Source organism: Gymnoscopelus microlampas (genome assembly GCF_963454915.1).
Source record: "Gymnoscopelus microlampas genome assembly, chromosome: 3".
In the NCBI taxonomy this organism is placed as follows: domain Eukaryota; kingdom Metazoa; phylum Chordata; class Actinopteri; order Myctophiformes; family Myctophidae; genus Gymnoscopelus; species Gymnoscopelus microlampas.
In genome coordinates, this window is record NC_139940.1 from 29,625,823 (window position 1) to 29,643,672 (window position 17,850).

Here is a 17,850-nt window from a genome sequence, read left to right on the forward strand (position 1 = left end):
GGTGAGGTTGTATAGGGTTGGCTTCCTGAGGTTTCCACTGGCAAGGTGTGTTGTCGGTTTAGTCTCTGGCCACTGGTCTGATGCCGCTTGACGAAAGGGCGGCCCTTAGTCCCTACTTAGTACCAGTCTGTTCTGCTCTGCGGTTCCAGCTCCGGCTAGTATCTTTCCCCTGGTTATATCATCCGCCAGGTTGTTGTCCGAGACCACATAGTGCCAAGTTCTGTACTTCAGCCGAGACACGTGTGTGTGTGTGTGTGTGTGTGTGTGTGTGTGTGTGTGTGTGTGTGTGTGTGTGTGTGTGTGTGTGTGTGTGTGTGTGTGTGTGTGTGTGTGTGTGTGTGTGTGTGTGTGTGTGGGGGTGGGTGGGTGGGTGGGTGGGTGCGTGCAGGTATTTCAGTACCTGTTTTGTACGAGGTTCCAGGACTAGAGGAGTGAATTATCCTTCTGTTTCATCAGGTCGGGCCATTAAACACGTGAAGGAGTCCATCTTCACAACAGAAGGAGGGGCAAGGAGGGGCGTTCCCAGGGTCCTAGTCGTCCTGACTGATGGCCGTTCCCAAGACGATGTCAACAAGGTGTCCAAGGAGATGCAGATGGAGGGTAGGTTCCAAGGAATGATACATATATACAGTATACTGCACCAGACTGTAGGGTTCATGTGGTTAACCATGAGTTTCATTATATTCCTTGGCTTAACGGTATAGTGATTCTTGGTGTTTGACTTCATTCCCAGGTTATATCATCTTTGCCATTGGCTTTGCTGATGCCGATTATGGGGAGCTGGTGAACATTGCCAGTAAGCCCAGTGACAGACATGTCTTCTTTGTTGACGATCTGGATGCTGTGAAGAAAATTGAGGAGCAACTCATCACCTTCGTCTGTGAGGCTGCTACTGCTAGTGAGTAACAGATGAGAGAATGAAATGAAACAACAGGAGAACGAGAGAGAGAGAACAGAAAGAGAGTGTCGCACATAGACAAGCAGTCAGACTGAACTACCAAATGTTCTGCAAGTTGAGAGAGTACAGTACGAGTGCAAGTGTGCTGACTGTGTTGGTGTGTGTGTGTGTGTGTGTGTGTGTGTGTGTGTGTGTGTGTGTGTGTGTGTGTGTGTGTGTATGTGTGTGTGTGTGCCCGCGTGTGTGTCTGAGAGAGAGAGAGAGAGAGAGAGAGAGAGAGAGAGAGAGAGAGAGAGAGAGAGTCCAGGAGCAAAGGTGTGATTTTCTTGATATTTGAGAATGTGTACTCTGGTGAGTACCACCAGCTCAATGGCCTTGTGGTCAGAGTGTCCGCCCTGAGATTAGGAGGTCGGAGTTCAATCCCGGGCCGAATCATACCAAAGACTATAAAAATGGCACCCAATGCACCCTGCTTGGCACTGAGCGTCAAGAGTTGGATGGGGGGTAAGTCCCTGCGACATATCCAGGGGGTGTACTTGTACATCATGGCCGGGGGATGTACGACTCGTACATGCTGCAGAAACAGGACATAGACTCCTGACCTATGGGCTGGATGGCTTGGGAACCAATGGTACCCAATTCTACTCTGGTGAGTGTATGCTGGGCTGTTAAAATAATATGCACATACTGTATATATAATATGACTTACAGAAACATCCCTGTCTTCCAGCTTGTCCATCTGTTCTGATGAGTGGAAACACCATGGCAGGTGAGACACTTGAATCACGCACACAATCTGAAGCATGTAACGATGAGAAAGGAAGAATAGATGAATGATGGTGACACTAGCAACAGTGATGATTATTACAGTCAATGAGGATACTATTCATAGTAACAATGACGGTGATGATAGCAGAAAGGATGATGATGACAACGATGATGATGATGATGATGATGATGATGATGATGATGATGATGATGATGATGATGATGATGATGATGATGATATGTCTCCTTTCAGGTTTCCGTATGATGGAGATGTTTGGCCTGGTGGAGAAGGAGTATAGCACCGTGCCTGGAGTTTCCCTGGAGCCGGGTTCCTTCAACAGCTTCCCTTGTTACAGGCTGCACCGAGATGCCCTGGTGTCTCAGCCCACCAAGTAGGTTGTTTGGTTACTTAGCTTAGTTAGTTACTCAGTCGGATGGCCTAATCCTGTCATAATCCACATATTGTGTTAAAATGGGAAACAGTTGTTAATGAATGAACAGGTTAGTCAATTAGTTAACTATCCACTGAGTTGATGTACCTAGGGTTTCAACTATCATCTCATTCTGGACAAAGCTACGGCCAATACAGGACCAATAAATGAGCCCACACTGTCTCATCCTACACACAAAACACTTTCCACGTATTATTTATAGCCCAGTTTAGTGTTTATCCACCCATGTTTCCTTACAAAGAGATTATCCAGAGACTTCTAAATGGGGAGTGGTAAGTCTTAGTGGTCTGCAGGATGCAGCTGCACACTTTGAATCACCAGCCAGCCAGTCATACGCTATGGGTCCTCAAACTGTTCAACATGTCTGCCAATGAAAATTGCTTTCTCTTTCGTGAGATTTCCTTTTGTTTTGATAGTACAGTAAATAGCTTTGGTATTTATCTTACAAATGAACCAGGTTTCGAGTCCCACACGTAACACCTGGGCTGTGCTATGGGTTCTGCAGCTCCCGCATATACAAACAGTAACAGCTTTGAACATTGATCCCTAGGTACTGTAGTATTTTGAGCTTCTTGTCTGTGTTGATAGATATTTTCTCTCTGTCAGGATAACATTGAACAAGTCAACCAAGTCTCAGTGTCTGGCATGCAGGCTAATTGGTCAAACATTCATCTTAATATTTAAATTCAATATAATGGCCGCCTAGCAGTAGATGTAGGAAATTATGATTTGGTTTAGGTTAATTGTGATCAGGCCCCTTTTCACAAAATCATTAAAATGTTACCGCATTAAACTATTTAATGTAATGTATGTTTATCGGAAAATAGATCATCGTGATTGATGAAATCCAGGCTTCACTAATTCCTGCCTTTTTTAACAGCAAATTAATACTGCAAATGGAGCAAATTGACTTTGAAATTGAAGTCAAATTGACAGAAAAGCTGCTGCTAAATGGAGCATGTTCAGTTGCAATTATAATAGAAAAACTAAAGGAAATCCTCCAGTTTGTTTGGAATATATTCTTTCTTCATGCGGTCCAGGAAAACTGTCAGAAGAACACTTGTTCGCTGCATAAAATATTAAGGAAGACTCCTTAGACAGAGACAATAGTATTTATTTTATTTTTATATACTCATTAAGCAATCTGTGCTTATAGTGAGGGGTGCATAAAATTTGCAAATAGTATGGTAGCGGGTGATTGCCTTTCTTAATTATTTAATGTGTCCAGGTTGAGCTGAGCTATGCACATATTATCCTAAACACTAGCTCGGACCAGTAGGGATCATGTCTGTTTTCCCCATACGGAACCTATAAGTATCATATGTCTGTTTGATTCATATGGATCTTATGTAGTTCAGATAACAGCAGAGGAGACTTTTAGGAGCTGTTATGGCATCTGTTTTATTTAAGACTATGCTAAATGGGCTTAGAGTAAGGTATTGACAGAGATTAAATGTGCTAAGGTCATTTCATTATGAGTTTACAAGGGACTTTTGAGAACGTGCTGACTTTAAGATGCAGATGAGCTGAATATCTGTGTGTGTGTGTGTGTGTGTGTGTGTGTGTGTGTGTGTGTGTGTGTGTGTGTGTGTGTGTGTGTGTGTGTGTGTGTGTGTGTGTGTGTGTGCACGTGCGTGTGTGTGTGTACCAGATACCTCCACCCAGAAGGCTTGCCGTCAGACTACACCATCTCCATAATGCTCCGCCTACTTCCTGAGACCCCACAGGAGCCCTTTGCGTTGTGGGAAATTCTCAATAAGGACAATGAGCCATTGGTGGGACTGATCCTGGACAGTGAGTTTTCATGTTTTGTTTTTATTGCTTTACTGTATACCATGGTTTCTCAAACTTGTTCATGTCAAGGAAATTATAATTTGGCCGTGGACCCCCATCCAAAAATATTTTGTGCAACAGACCCCATACAAGGATTAGTGCAAAATGATTGCACATTTTTTTTCAAGATTTGTTGAAAATAGCAGATCTACAAGCACACAGCGCGTTGCAACGCATCACACTGCAACGCGTTGTGAGCCTTTAAATTAACTATTTTCAAATAGCCGATTTACAGTACGTAGGGAAAAGTATATAGGAAAAGTAACCTGCAGTGACGTCACGGCACTGATATCGTTGGATAAGCTTTTTGATAGGCTCCATACATGTTATTCGTGCGTGGACATTTTTAACCCTTTCTGAGCGGAATTTAAATAAATAATGAAATTAGATACCACAGATGTAAACTACACATCATTGAACACTAGGGTTTAACCTGCAAGTGGGCCTTTAAAGTGGTTAATCTGATTTTTATGCTTTTATTACGTAATTTCGCTGGGGACCCCCTGGAACCACCTCAAGGACCCTTGGGGGTCCTCGGAGCCCACATTGAGAATCCCTGCTGTATACAATATGACAAGATTTCAGCTGGCTGGTTCCCTGCTGTGAACATGCTCATGTACATACTGTACAGTATTTCCCTTCAGCTGAACATTAATGGTAGATTCAGTCAGCCTGGAGCAATTTTTTGGGTAGAAACCAAATCATTGCCGGAAAATGAATCTGCTACATGCTGACAGTTCATTATCATTAATAATAAATGGTTTGGGTGTGTTGATGATGTGTCTAGGTATAGTAGAATGATTTTTAAAATCAGGTTTTGTTCCAATTTTTTCTCCCTTACCAAATTTCAGTGGGGTCTAACTACAGCTGCTAATATTTATGTCCTTCAATTCCCACCCCTCAGACTCTGGGAAGACCCTGACCTTCTTCAACTATGACTATAAAGGAGACTTCCAGACAGTCACCTTTGAAGGATCTGAGATCAACAAGATCTTTCATGGCAGCTTCCACAAGGTTGGTCTCTGACACTTAACCAATGACATCGAGACTCTATCCACTCAAAGGCTTAATTTATATTGTGTCATACAACTCTTTCACCAATGTCTTATGACAAATATTACGTATTTTAAACTGAAAGAGACATTTATACGTCAAAGAACTTCATTTTTGTTGAGCAAAGGTGAAGGTCTCATTGGCCAAGTACATTTGCACAAACCTGGAATTTGTCCTCAGCATTTAACCCATTAGAAGCAGTGGGCAGCTATTGAACAGAGCCAGGGGAGCAATTAGGGTTTCAGTGTCTTGCTCAAGGACACGGTGACGGGAGAAGCCGGGATCAAACCGGTAAACCTTTCAATATCCAGCCGACGCTCTACTTCCTGAGCCACCTAAGTCCCTTAGAACACCATGTGAAATAGAGCATAGACTGCATGCACAAAGCTGTGCAGTAAAAAAAGAATCATAAAATGTATGTTATCCCATCATCTTCTATACCATTCATTGTATCATTCGGCAGATGCCATGCCGAAACATCTTTCATAAAGTTTGTGTTTTAAACCATTCATTGCAAGTTAGTTAACAAACAAAACCAATGTTCATACTGCCAGCTCCCTGACAAAAAGCAAGACATGTTTTATGACTTTTTTATATATTTCTCAGAGTAACTGTCTAATAGACTCCTTTGGGACTTCTTTCAAATCAAATAAAATCAGCAAAAACATTGAACAGATAAGTAAGTCTAGCCATCTAGTCTCTCTCTCTCTCTCTCTCTCTCTCTCTCTCTCTCTCTCTCTCTCTCTCTCTCTCTCTCTCTCTCTCTCTCTCTCTCTCTCTCTCTCAGTCAAAATGCCATTGAGTAGCCGTACATCAGACTTTTTCCTTTTCTGTTTCTCTCTCTGTTGGTCACAATGTGAAAACAAGAAGCACATGAAGACACATTGAGAGAGTGCAGGAATATACAGCAGGAGCTGTCGCTACTCAATGAATCACAGGCCCATACGCACATAGCGCACGCACGCACACACACACACACACACACACACACACACACACACACACACACACACACACACACACACACACACACACACACACACACACACACACACACACACACACACACACACGCACACACTGACAGATCATAAGATGGAGAAGGCCTCAAAGACCAAAGGCAAAGAAAGGAGAGACTCACCGAGAAATGAACAGAGATGGCAAGGAAAGAGAGATCGGAAGAGTGACAGAGGAAAGCTGGGGGAATCACCATGAAAAAGGGAGAGAGAGCTTAAGGAGATAGACAGGATACAGAGAGAGGAAACAGTTCACATAATGTTCAACTTTGATCAGTCAGAGAAAGTGCCAAGTAGTTCTATCCTCATCCACTATAATGTCCTCAGATACAAGTTCATGTTGGCCTCATCATGAACAGTACTGCAACAATTCTAGGTTCAGAAAATGTTTAACCTTTCATTCAGTTTGCATTGTTTCAATGTGCACAATAATGCGATTAAATAGACAAAGTAAAGCAGAAACAAAGCAAAGGATGTCATTGAGGAAAACCAAGAGCCAGAATGGGAGAAATGTATTCATTGTTCGAAGGAAAAGATGAGCCAGTGTTTTCTGACAGATAAGGTGATACTAGGGGGGTTTGCTATCAGGCTTGTAAATGAGGTGTCAGAATATGGTCACTTAAAGATGACAGTCTTGATGTATAATCCAAATGTAGACAGTAGCTCTGAAAACAGAAATTTGGGGAGTAGAGACATCTTATTATTCATTCTATATTGATTGCTCTTGATGCAGTAGTTGACAGGATACATTGACCTGTGATTTGAATAATATGATATTTTAATATTATATCTAAATAATATTTGAATGAGAAATTAAAATAATATAGTTAATTCATGCATATGTAATTCATATACCAAAAAAAAAAAGACAATTTTAAGGGTGGCAATTTTAATTGTATTATTTTATTTTAATGATTATTTTATTTCATTTTTCTTTTGAGACAAATCAGTTCATATTAGTGAACAAGAATAACCTTCTCCCAAATGAAAATTGTACACTGTACATTAGTGAATGACTACATACTGATGATACCACACAATTGCCCCAAGCTTTCTTGCTGTCCAAAGATTGTGAAACATGAGAGTTTCTTTCATGACATTGATTGATTGATTGAATACTTTATTAGTCAGAAATGAAACAGCACGAGGTACAGGTACAGTAAGACATTAAGGCTAAAAGGAACACAAAAAACAAAAAAGCCCTGGGGAATAAAAATCATCAACAAATACAAACACTTGTACAAGTGTACTTGTACTGTACTTGTACAAAGGAGAAGAAAATTAAGAACGGCGGTAGTGAATGACACCTCCTTTCCATGGGAAAATTACATTTACCTGCCCTTGTGGTCTCCTGATAGATGTTTCTTTCAGACCAATTTTGAAAGAAACAATACACATCCTTCAATGGATGGTGTCCGGGCATGTATTACAATGTACATTGCAAATTATAAATTGAAGGCTCAAAGCAAACCAAAAAGTGTTTTTGTTTTTTAATGTTTTACTAGCTAGTAATGGATGAAAAAATGGTACAGTAATTCGTGTTCGTTTGCATAGCCACAGTAGCAGTTTGTTTCTCTGATTGTTTATCATTTCCCAGGGCAACTGTTACAAATTGGATGTTCACAAATGTTGAAACTTTCAGGGCAGCTGTCTGAAATCCTATAGATTAACCATAAATGGACTGACAAATAATTATAATTAAAATGTTGTGTTTCCAAGTTGACTCAGAGCCAGAGATAAGATAACAATGAGGAATGTATTATTGTTGCTATGACTGTGTTGGCAAGAAATCAAACTGCTGTTTTAGTACAAGTAACTTTGTCCAAGTTGCTAATGAAGCTTTGGCAATTCCACCAACCTTGATGTGTCTACAATTTCAGTTTATGTTATACAAAACAGAAGGCACCATTCCCAATAAAAGATAGTCATCCTTATGCAGGGTTTGTGTAGTAGACGAGACTTTGGCTAATCAGAATTATGTAATCAGAAATATGAGCTGAAGCTGAAGGAGCTAACTTTTCCTCTGAGCTTTGCTTATACGATTAACAGCTGAGTGTAATTTAGCCTGTGTAAACGCACAACCCTGGATCTGACAAGTCCAATATGGCTGAATGGAGTGGACAGAAAAGGAGGTTAGGCGCACGCACATGCGCACAAACTTTCAGCCTTTAGTGTCATCCCAAAACAATAGAAACACTCCATTTTCACTTTACTTGAGTTAATGGTGATTTAGTTTGCTCTGGTGTTGTGCACCAAAAATAGAAGATCCATTATTAAGATCTACTACCTTGAGTAATAAATCTGGCTGCGGTCCTATTTATGATGAACTGTCACTATTTCTAAAACTCAATTGAGGGCACTTAGTAAGTCCAGTGTTCCCACTAATGTGAAATTCTATAATATATATTCTTATGCTGCTGTATAGATGAGATTACAGCATACTGTAGGTTAGCTCAGTCAATGAATTAAATTACAGTATCCATCAAAGTACACTTTCTTTGTTATTTCAATGTGCAAGGCTGCTACAAAATAATATGTTGCAGCAACAATGAGATAATGTAGCGCAGAATGAAAATGTGCATAAGAAAATGACATTTTTCACTGGTTGTAAAAAAAGATAAGAGAAACAATGAGTCGGAAAGAAAAAGTGAACCACCCCTGACAGAAAGAAGCAAACAAACAAACAAATGAGGCACTTTATATTACTGATACTGTTGATATATGTGACAGCACTAGTATTAGAAAACACACCCGTGTGTGTGTTCGTGTGCTTGTGAGTGTGTTCTGTGTGTTCTGTGTGTGCGTGTGTGTGTGTGTGTTGTGTGTGCGTGCGTGCGTGCGTGCGTGCGTGCGTGCGTGCGTGCGTGCGTGCGTGTGCGTGCGTGCATGCGTGTGTGATAGAGAGAGAGAGACAAATAGGCTAATTAATCTTGTGCTGGCAGTGGTATTAGAGAAATCACAGTCAGCCATCTGACCCGTCAGAAACAGCACAGGGTGCAAAACACCATGATGCTTATTCCCCTTATACTGTACTTTAACCTTTTTTTTGTTTCGTTTTTTCCATAATGAGCTTCTTTTCCCTTTGCTAGGGGTTTCACCCTAGTAATCTAAAAAAAATAGAAAAGCAAAATCTGTATTAGTATAATAATTTAAATTACCCGTTATCCTTAAAGTGCACTTTATCAAATAATTATGCTTATATGCCTAGCTACTCACAAATGAAATGGACAATTTACAATTTACATTTTAGGCATTTAGTAGAGCAACTTACAAGATTGAGATCAGCGTAAATGGCTTGAATTCTACATTAGTCAACAAATAACAGGAAAATGACCACATAAATAGAATACACAAACACTGACATGCATTCGAGCAAATTCATGCAAAGATATTTGACATCTATTCAAATGCGTACAGTATGTACATGCACATACATAAATGAGCACACGTTTATGTATTTACGCTTATATATGTATGCTAACATGTACAGTATGCATGTGCACATGCAGTCATTCTTACTGTAAGAGCAGCAAAGTAGATTCTTCAAAAGTGACAGCCTCATTTCCTCCAAATCACATTATCCGGTACAATTTGTTTTACATCTACAGTACCATAACAACGGCCATAACATCATCACAAAAGCACACTCGTCACTTGTCTGTATTACTCAGAACATTGCCTTGCCGTGCCCACACGCTCTAACCAAGTGACATTAACCTTAACCATAAGTGCTAAATGAATTTTCATCGTCTTTTTTTCACATGGATAAAGAACCTAGAACTATGAGAACAGAAAGCCAATATAGAGCAGCTGTACAGACAGCCACAGAGAAATGAGCTCTGACACTCAAATATGAACTCCGCACTAGCTTCACACACACGTGTGTGTGTGTGTGTGTGTGTGTGTGTGTGTGTGTGTGTGTGTGTGTGTGTGTGTGGTGTGTGTGTGTGTGTGTGTGTGTGTGTGTGTGTGTGTGTGTGTGTGTGTGTGTGTGTGTGTGTGTGTGTGAAAGAGAGAAGAAAGAGAATAATAGTGAAACAAGCTGATCATAATAGTCTAGCTTGTCCTAGTTCCAAGGTCTTGATCCAGCTCCAAGAATGTCTCATTTTCCGCTTGTATTTGTTTGTTTACCACGAGACTATTTGAATTTCATGGTTGATGGGGCTGGCAAAAATTTGCTTTGAGGAGGCATGATCACAATTTTGGTAGGAAGCAAAATGAGTTATTCAAGGGACTAGTTTCCAGGGCTAAACAAAGGGAACTCTACACCCATGTATGGTACATATACCAGTTGTAGAGGCAAGGATGAGGAAAGAGGAAAGCCACTTGCTGTATTTGATTGTATATCATCTATTCTAAGGGTACATGTTGGTCTGTAGGTGCAGGTTTTCAACATCAGTATTCAGTGTGTTATACTGCATTTTTCAATTTACCACCACTGCTATTATATATTATATACTGTATACAGTATGTCAAATAAAGCCAATGGTAATTCAAGGTTCAAGGTTCAATTATATCATTGTCACCTACAATTATATATTTATTTATACGGATATTGTAATTGTAGGTGACAATGATATAATTTAACTTGAACCTTGAATTACGATTGGCTTTATTTGACATATCGCCCAGAAAGGGGTTAACCCTTCCTCAGAAAAAAGCTTTGCCCTTTCCGGGTTGCCTGGGATTTGAGAGAAACTTTTAATATGATCTAATACCCACATGTCATCTCTTCCATACAGCTCCATGTAGCCATCAGTAAGACATCAGCTAAGGTGGTGTTAGATTGCGCTGTGGTTGGAGAGAAAGCCATCAGTGCAGCTGGTAACATCACCATAGACGGAGTGGAGATCCTGGGACGGCTGGTCAGGTCCAGAGGCCGACGGGACAACTCTGCTCCAGTCAGTATGAATTCTCACATGTGTATCACTGTATACTGTAGTACTCTCAATTCAGTTGCCTTTGAACAAAAGCACGCAAAGTGCATTGCACGGTACTGTTAAAGTTGTGCTATCAGCAACACTGTAAAACTGAATTTTGAAACAGCTCTGACATGTTTATTTACAATGTGTGCTGAACTTCCTTATGATATTTTATCAGGATTCTTCAATAATTTACCTGCTCTCATGTTTGATCTAGTATTGTCTGGGCCAGGCCGTAAGGCATGGCCGAGGCTATGTTTTGCACCATGTCTGTCCGTCCGTCCGTGTGTGTGCGTCCGTCCCTCCTTCTATCTGTGGACAACTAATCTCCGGCGCCGTTGGCTTGATGGCAGCGAAACTGTGCACACACACTCCCTGGATGCCAGAGCAGAACCTCTGCCCCAAATTTTTCACATGGGCCTGTTATAGCGCCACCAGGAGGCCGATTTTTTGCAAAACACATCTTTTGACAGTGCTCCTACAGATTTCGTCCAAACATCACGCAAATCGGTACACAGTATCTCTATAGTCATTAAACTAAACGGCTCTTTCCGATTTTTCATATTCGATCCTGATTGGTTAAGATTGGCTTCCAAAGTTTGCAGGTGTGCTCCGTTTTGAACTAAATGCCTGAAATTGTGCACGCACGCCACATACCCACTAGGCCGAGGAACAAATGCCACTTGAAAATTTTCAAATCAGTCTCATGGTGGCGCTATAACAGGCCTATTCGTGTTTTACCTATAACTACACCGATCTGTGTAAAACTTTGTATGCACACTTTCTAGAGGCCAAGGAAAACCCTTTGCCCTGCATTTTTTCACATCTGCCTTTTATAGCGCCACCAGGAGGCCGACTTATGTAAAACATATTTTTGGATATTACTCCTTCAGATTTTATCAAAATTTCACGCAAATGGGTACACATGATCTCTATAGTCATGTGATCAAGACGGATCTGTTTGATTTTTCATATTTCATCCTGATTGGCTAGATTGACATCTAAAGTTAGCAGGAGTGGCCTGTTTTGAACAAAATGACGCAAATCACGAATGCAGTGTCCGATTGCACTGAAACTTTGCACACACATTTGCACTACGTTGAGGAACAAATGCCACCCTTTCAACATTGACCTATTATAGCGCCACCAGGAGGCAGATTTTCGCAATATATTTATTTTTATACAGTATTACTCCTACAAATATTGTGCAAACATCACGCAAATCGGTACATATTACCTCTTTAGTCAAGCGATCAAGACGGAGCTGACCTGGCGGAGACCTGTGCCTCAAGGAGCACTTTTTCTAGTTTTGTGAATGTTTTGCTGAACAAAATAAGAAGTTCAGCTTGAGTCTTATTTAATGAAGACACAGAACAGTATGCAGGAAGCACAGTTACAGTACATTGAACCTTGATTGAAGTGTTTATAATAAGTGGCATGCCTGTGTTGACATAGCAAGGTGACTGGATGTGAATGGCATTCATAGACATTCATATCATGATGAATTGATAGAACAAAATAAAATTGGTATTTTTATGGATTGTCACGGAAGACTTCAATTAACCCCACTAGTTTCTTAAGCAACAGGTCAATACTGAAAATGGGTCACAGCAGGTCTTCATCTTTTGCATCCCCACATGAATACCACTTTGTTTTAATGAGCCTGCGTCCTGAGGCTGGAATAAATTGGCAAAATTTGTAACAGAAAAAGTGATCCTCGGAGCCCAGGTTTCCGCCAGGTCAGGTAGGTTTTTGTGGGCCAGCAATATTTGAAATGCGCCAATCAGGATGGAATATGAAAAATTGGACAGATGCGTCTTGATCACATGACTATATAATAGAGATAATGTGTACCGATTTGTGGACAAAATCTGTAGGAGTAATATCAAAAGAATTGTTTGGCAAAAATCTGCCTGTGAAAAGGGTGTTCTGTCTTCCTTGGCCTAGAGGGAATGTGTGTGCAAAGTTTCACGGCAATCGGACGCTGCGTTTATGATTTGAGGCATTTTGTTCAAATCAAGCCACTCCTGCAAACTTTACATGTCAATCTTAGCCAATCAGGTTGCATTATGAAAAATCGAACAGATCCATGTTGATCACATGACATCACATTTGCGTGAGGTTTGGACAAAATCTGCAGGAGTAATCTCAGTTTTTTTGGTGCAAAAATCGGCCTCCTGATGGCGCTATAACAGACCGATCTGAAACATTTGAGGCAGAGGTTCTGCTCTGGCATCCAGGGAGTGTGCGTGCACAGTTTAGAAACTCTGTAATGGGTGCATTACAGGGTCCTGTAAATGAATTAAATGAGGTGAAAAACCACAGTTAGACATTTTCAATGGAGAGCATTGAAAACCCTGGGATTAGCTTCTAATGCGTTATTGGCCTGTGGCCTTTCAGGGGCTGACATTCAGTATGCACATCAGCAAAATACAGTGTTCATTTAACTCTGAAACCACCTTTCCTAAACAAAAGGATTATTATTTCACTGAAACGGCAACAGGGAGGCACAGAAATAATTATCACCCAGTTTTCCACCGGCCATTGTAGAACCTCTTACAGGTGTATGGAATCATGTTTCTCTACTGTACAGTACAGTACAGTGCAGTAGTTGAGGTCTATTTATTTAATACCCAAAATGAAACAGCCAGATTCACTGTCAGTCAGTGTCTCAGTGGTGGATTTCCATATATTTAAGCCATGTACTTGACAATGATAACATGTTCAATGTAGGATAGATACTGAGTTTAGGTTTATAGCTATTGAATGTGTCTGTATTTCTGGATGGCTAGAAATGTAAATGAGTGGAAATGGGCTTTCCAGTCAGTTTAAGTCCTGTGTCAGCAAGGACCATTTTTCTTCTTCAATAACACATCCCACTTAAACCCTAAACCTCAAGTGCCCAAATTTGAGAAATAAATCAGTGCTAACGATAGTTAAAGAAACACTACACCATAAAATCCTCAAGTGTTATTTTTTTTATGTGTAACTCAGAGAATGTACACATGTAACCCAATGAACCCTTACAAGTCAATTTAGTTACATACAATATGTACACTCTCAGTTAAATTATACTCCTGTAAATTGTTATTGTTTAGTTTGCTAACAGCCAGACTTTCTCTGACTATCTTCCAGCACATTTCTGCTGCTCATTTGTGCTGTTTAGCAGCCAGACTGTCTCTATCCTTGCTTCTTATCAACACAGAAACACACATCTTATCTTAACATTACAAAATACCATGGCAGTTCCAATGCTTTTTCAATTCCAATGTTTAGTCTGCTTTAGTTCTTTGCGGGTTTAAGTGTGTGCATCTGACTGTACATGTATGCCTATTTGTGGCTGAATACATGTCTGAGGGGTATACTGATGTGTGCATGTGTGTGTGTGTGTGTGTGTGTGTGTGTGTGTGTGTGTGTGTGTGTGTGTGTGTGTGTGTGTGTGTGTGTGTGTGTGTGTGTGTGTGTGTGTGTGTGTGTGTGTGTGTGTGTGTGAGTGTGTGCGCGCGCGCGGGTGTGTGCGTGCGTCTGTGTCTGTCTGTCTGTCTGTCTGTCTGTCTGTCTGTCTGTGTGTGTGTGTGTGTGTGTGTGTGTGTGTGTGTGTGTTCAGTTCCAGCTCCAGATGTTTGACATCATCTGCAGCACATCGTGGTCCAGTAGAGACAAGTGTTGTGAACTTCCAGCACTGGTAAGAAATGGAATCTTCAAGTCGTATCTTTAAGAACTAAATGTTTCTAATATGTCAGAATGCCAACAATACATTAATATTGTGAATATTAGATATACAAAATTAATATTGGCATTGCATTTGGCTATTTTAGTAATACATACATTTGCGCATTTTGGATGTGTGTATGCTATTCTGAAGCTATTCAGGGAGTGCTTGTTTTGGTTCACTCAATGTCCTGCGTATGTTTGTTTTACAACAAATGTGTGACTTCACTTGAGCTTTGAGAACAGGGCAGGTGCGCTGACAGCAAGGATGAGTGAATGCCCTCACCTAACAGCTGATGGCCTCGCACGTCGACTCGACAAGCCCACCATCCGAGTTGGCATGCTATGGTGGACAGAATAGGTTATCACGTGAAGCAATCCCCTCTCGCATTCAGCCGTTAACAATGATTGGGGCCATGGTTTTGAGTTTTTCTGTCTTCAGAATAGCATACACACATTTTGGACACCTGCAGCAGATGAGAACAGATGACGTTTTGGATTAAACTCTCCTGTGGCAAACCTTTGTGCTTTAATTAATTCAAGTTGAGAGTTGTTCACAAACGTTGGAGCTCTCTGTGCGAGCTCGAGGTGGGAAGAGTTGGTAACAGGAAGCTGTTGGTGGTACTGGCGGAGATGTGAGTTGGTGGGGAATATAACATTTTAGCACCCACCCTCTCTCTCTCTCTCTCTCTCTCTCTCTCTCTCTCCCCACCAACAGTCTTGGCCAACAGAGTCAGGGCTGCATTTCACATTTAGATTTGTGCACAGTTATGGTACGGTGATGTACGCGTCCTCTCAAATGAGCATGCATATAAAAGCATGAAAGCCAATACCATTAATGGCTTTACTAGAGGGCTCATTTATTTGCCTATCTTTATGTCTTTAAAAGTGTTTTGTCATATTATATATGAATCAAGGAACATAGAAAGTGATAACTTTATGTCTTTATGAGCTAACTGTGTTTCCACACCCATAGATGTGCCAGCGATCGGAACATAAGTTTCACATTTTGTCACTTTGTTGTACATGTGTGTCTGCTTTTATAGAGAGTTGAAGAGGAATGCCCTCCCATGCCTCATGCCTGTACCTGTTCCCAGGACAGCAAAGGACCACCAGGACCCTCTGGACCCCCTGTAAGAACACCATTATCTATGTCATTCATTCATTGATTCCTCTCCTGGACCAGCAGTAGAAACACACTTTATCTATGTCATTCGGTGTCGATGCGACGTGTTCTGAGTTGGAAGATTGGCTATTTTCGGCACGCTGCATCGTATGACAAAGTATAAATCAGGCTGTATCCTTCTCCTGGAGACAGAGAGGTGCTTGCATTCTTCTCACGCAGCAGCAGGTAGAATAAAACCTGATATGGGCTAAAAAATGAGAGCAAATAAATGAGCTCATTTAAGTCTAGTCACCTTTGTCTATTCTTCCTCTCTCCTGTACTGCTCCTTGTTATGAAGTCTTTTCCTATACCCCCCCCCCCCCCCCCCTCCCTCTCTCCTCTCTCTCTCACCATCTCTCACTGTCTCTCTCTCTGCTCCTGGGGTACTGAGGTCCAGGAGTGTGGATCAACAGTGGTGTGTTTGAAAAAGTAATTATGTGGAGATTCCATTTATCACAGCCGATTACAATTCCCTCTTCTCCTCTCTGTCTGGCTGGCCAGATCCACTTACACGTCCGTAGACCACAAGCTTTAACCTCTTTGCCCCTTTCTGATATTTATCTGTCTCTTACTCTCAAAATCTCTCTTTTCATCCCGGCACCAGAGTTCTGCAGTGCAGACAACTAGTGTTCCTCTCTCTGTGTGATTTTGTCATTGTCTTTTGGCTCTCTTCCCCTTCTCGTCTCGCCATACCTGCCTGCAAGTACAGTGTCAGACATCCTCTTTTCTGTTATTCCCTCTTTCCTCCTCTTTTTCCTACATTTTCCCATTTATCTCTAACTCCTGCATGCCTGAAGCATATGGACACAGCTCCTCTCACAGTCTCTCTCCTTTTACGTCTCTTTTATGCCATTGTCTGCCTCTCTGTCGTTTTTTCCCCTTCTCTTTTCTTGTGTCTGTTTTATTTTCCTTACATCTTTTCAAAGAGCAGAGATGTGGATCTTTCTGTCTTCTGTAGATAATCTCTGTCTGCCCCCAGAAGGTCTCTGGCTCAGGCAGTGAATGGGGTTTGGATGACATTATAACTATAACAGATGGATGTTGATGAATGGCTTAATGTAGATATGATAACCACAGCTACCATGCTGTCCAGCTGCCACCGTTCTGAGTATGCATCCATTTGTGTGTGTATGTGTGTGTGTGTGGGAAGGATAACGCATCCCTTTGGGGAAGCTAAGAAAAACTAAAATGATATCAACGCCACTGGCCTGGAAATTTGAACAAATTATGCACTGGGGAGTTGAACCGTGGCTTGCTTAAAATGTGTAACTTTTGCTCTTTGAATCACATTTCCGATTTCTCCTTTCCTTTGTGTTATTTATTTCTCTGCGTGGCGCTTATAGAAAAGGCACCTGGACACATGAGGAAAGATGGATTCCTCCTTTGGGGTTAGTTAGATGTTATCACATCTGAATATCCCCTCCTCCTAGTTGCTTTTTTTCCCACACTCATCGTCATTTTCCTTCAATATCTCTTTTTCCTCTTCCTCTCTGTCCTAATGTTCCTCTCTCCTCCTTGTTCTCTTTTGTCAGATTTATACTTAGTTAGCGGGCCAGAGTCACACCGAAAATAGCCGATCTACAAGCTCACAATGTATCACGCTGCAGCGAGTTGTTAGCTTGTAGATTGGCTATTTCCGATGTGCGACACCGCCGTGCAACCAAGTCTAAATAAGGCCTTTCTCTGCTACTTATTGGTTACTGCTCAACCTCCCCCCACACCCTTCCTGCCACCGTCAATCCTATCCCCTGTGGCCATATAGGAACTACCTGGCCACCCTCTCTGTCCCTGGAGGGACCTATTAAAGCAAACACAGGAAGAGGATGTAGTATCCCAGATGGTTTGATGACTAGCATATGTGTTCGGCCTGGACACTGTTAAACCCTGGGGCTAGTAGGGTCAACTGAAGGTTTAAAACTCCCAGAATCCTCTCTGCAACAAGTGTACCTGCAGATGCAGTCAAATTGATATGTAAGCTGCAGAACAGATTGCAAAGGACCACCATGCATCATGCAAAAATACATTTGAACTC

The 17,850-nt window shown here is 41.3% G+C and overlaps 1 protein-coding gene across 2 annotated transcripts in view; it reads left to right on the forward strand.

Annotated features, from left to right (window-relative positions):
* The window catches only part of col14a1a (collagen, type XIV, alpha 1a), a 187,695-nt gene that overhangs the window by 119,656 nt on the left and 50,189 nt on the right, over window positions 1–17,850 (forward strand). For both annotated transcript variants that reach the window (XM_084049635.1, XM_084049636.1), the window contains exons 28-36: window positions 457–600; window positions 734–898; window positions 1,629–1,667; window positions 1,920–2,058; window positions 3,770–3,912; window positions 4,856–4,965; window positions 10,763–10,921; window positions 14,550–14,627; window positions 15,700–15,786. In XM_084049635.1, coding sequence (XP_083905761.1) covers window positions 457–600; window positions 734–898; window positions 1,629–1,667; window positions 1,920–2,058; window positions 3,770–3,912; window positions 4,856–4,965; window positions 10,763–10,921; window positions 14,550–14,627; window positions 15,700–15,786 — 1,064 coding nt within the window. The remainder of the gene's footprint in view (window positions 1–456; window positions 601–733; window positions 899–1,628; window positions 1,668–1,919; window positions 2,059–3,769; window positions 3,913–4,855; window positions 4,966–10,762; window positions 10,922–14,549; window positions 14,628–15,699; window positions 15,787–17,850) is intronic.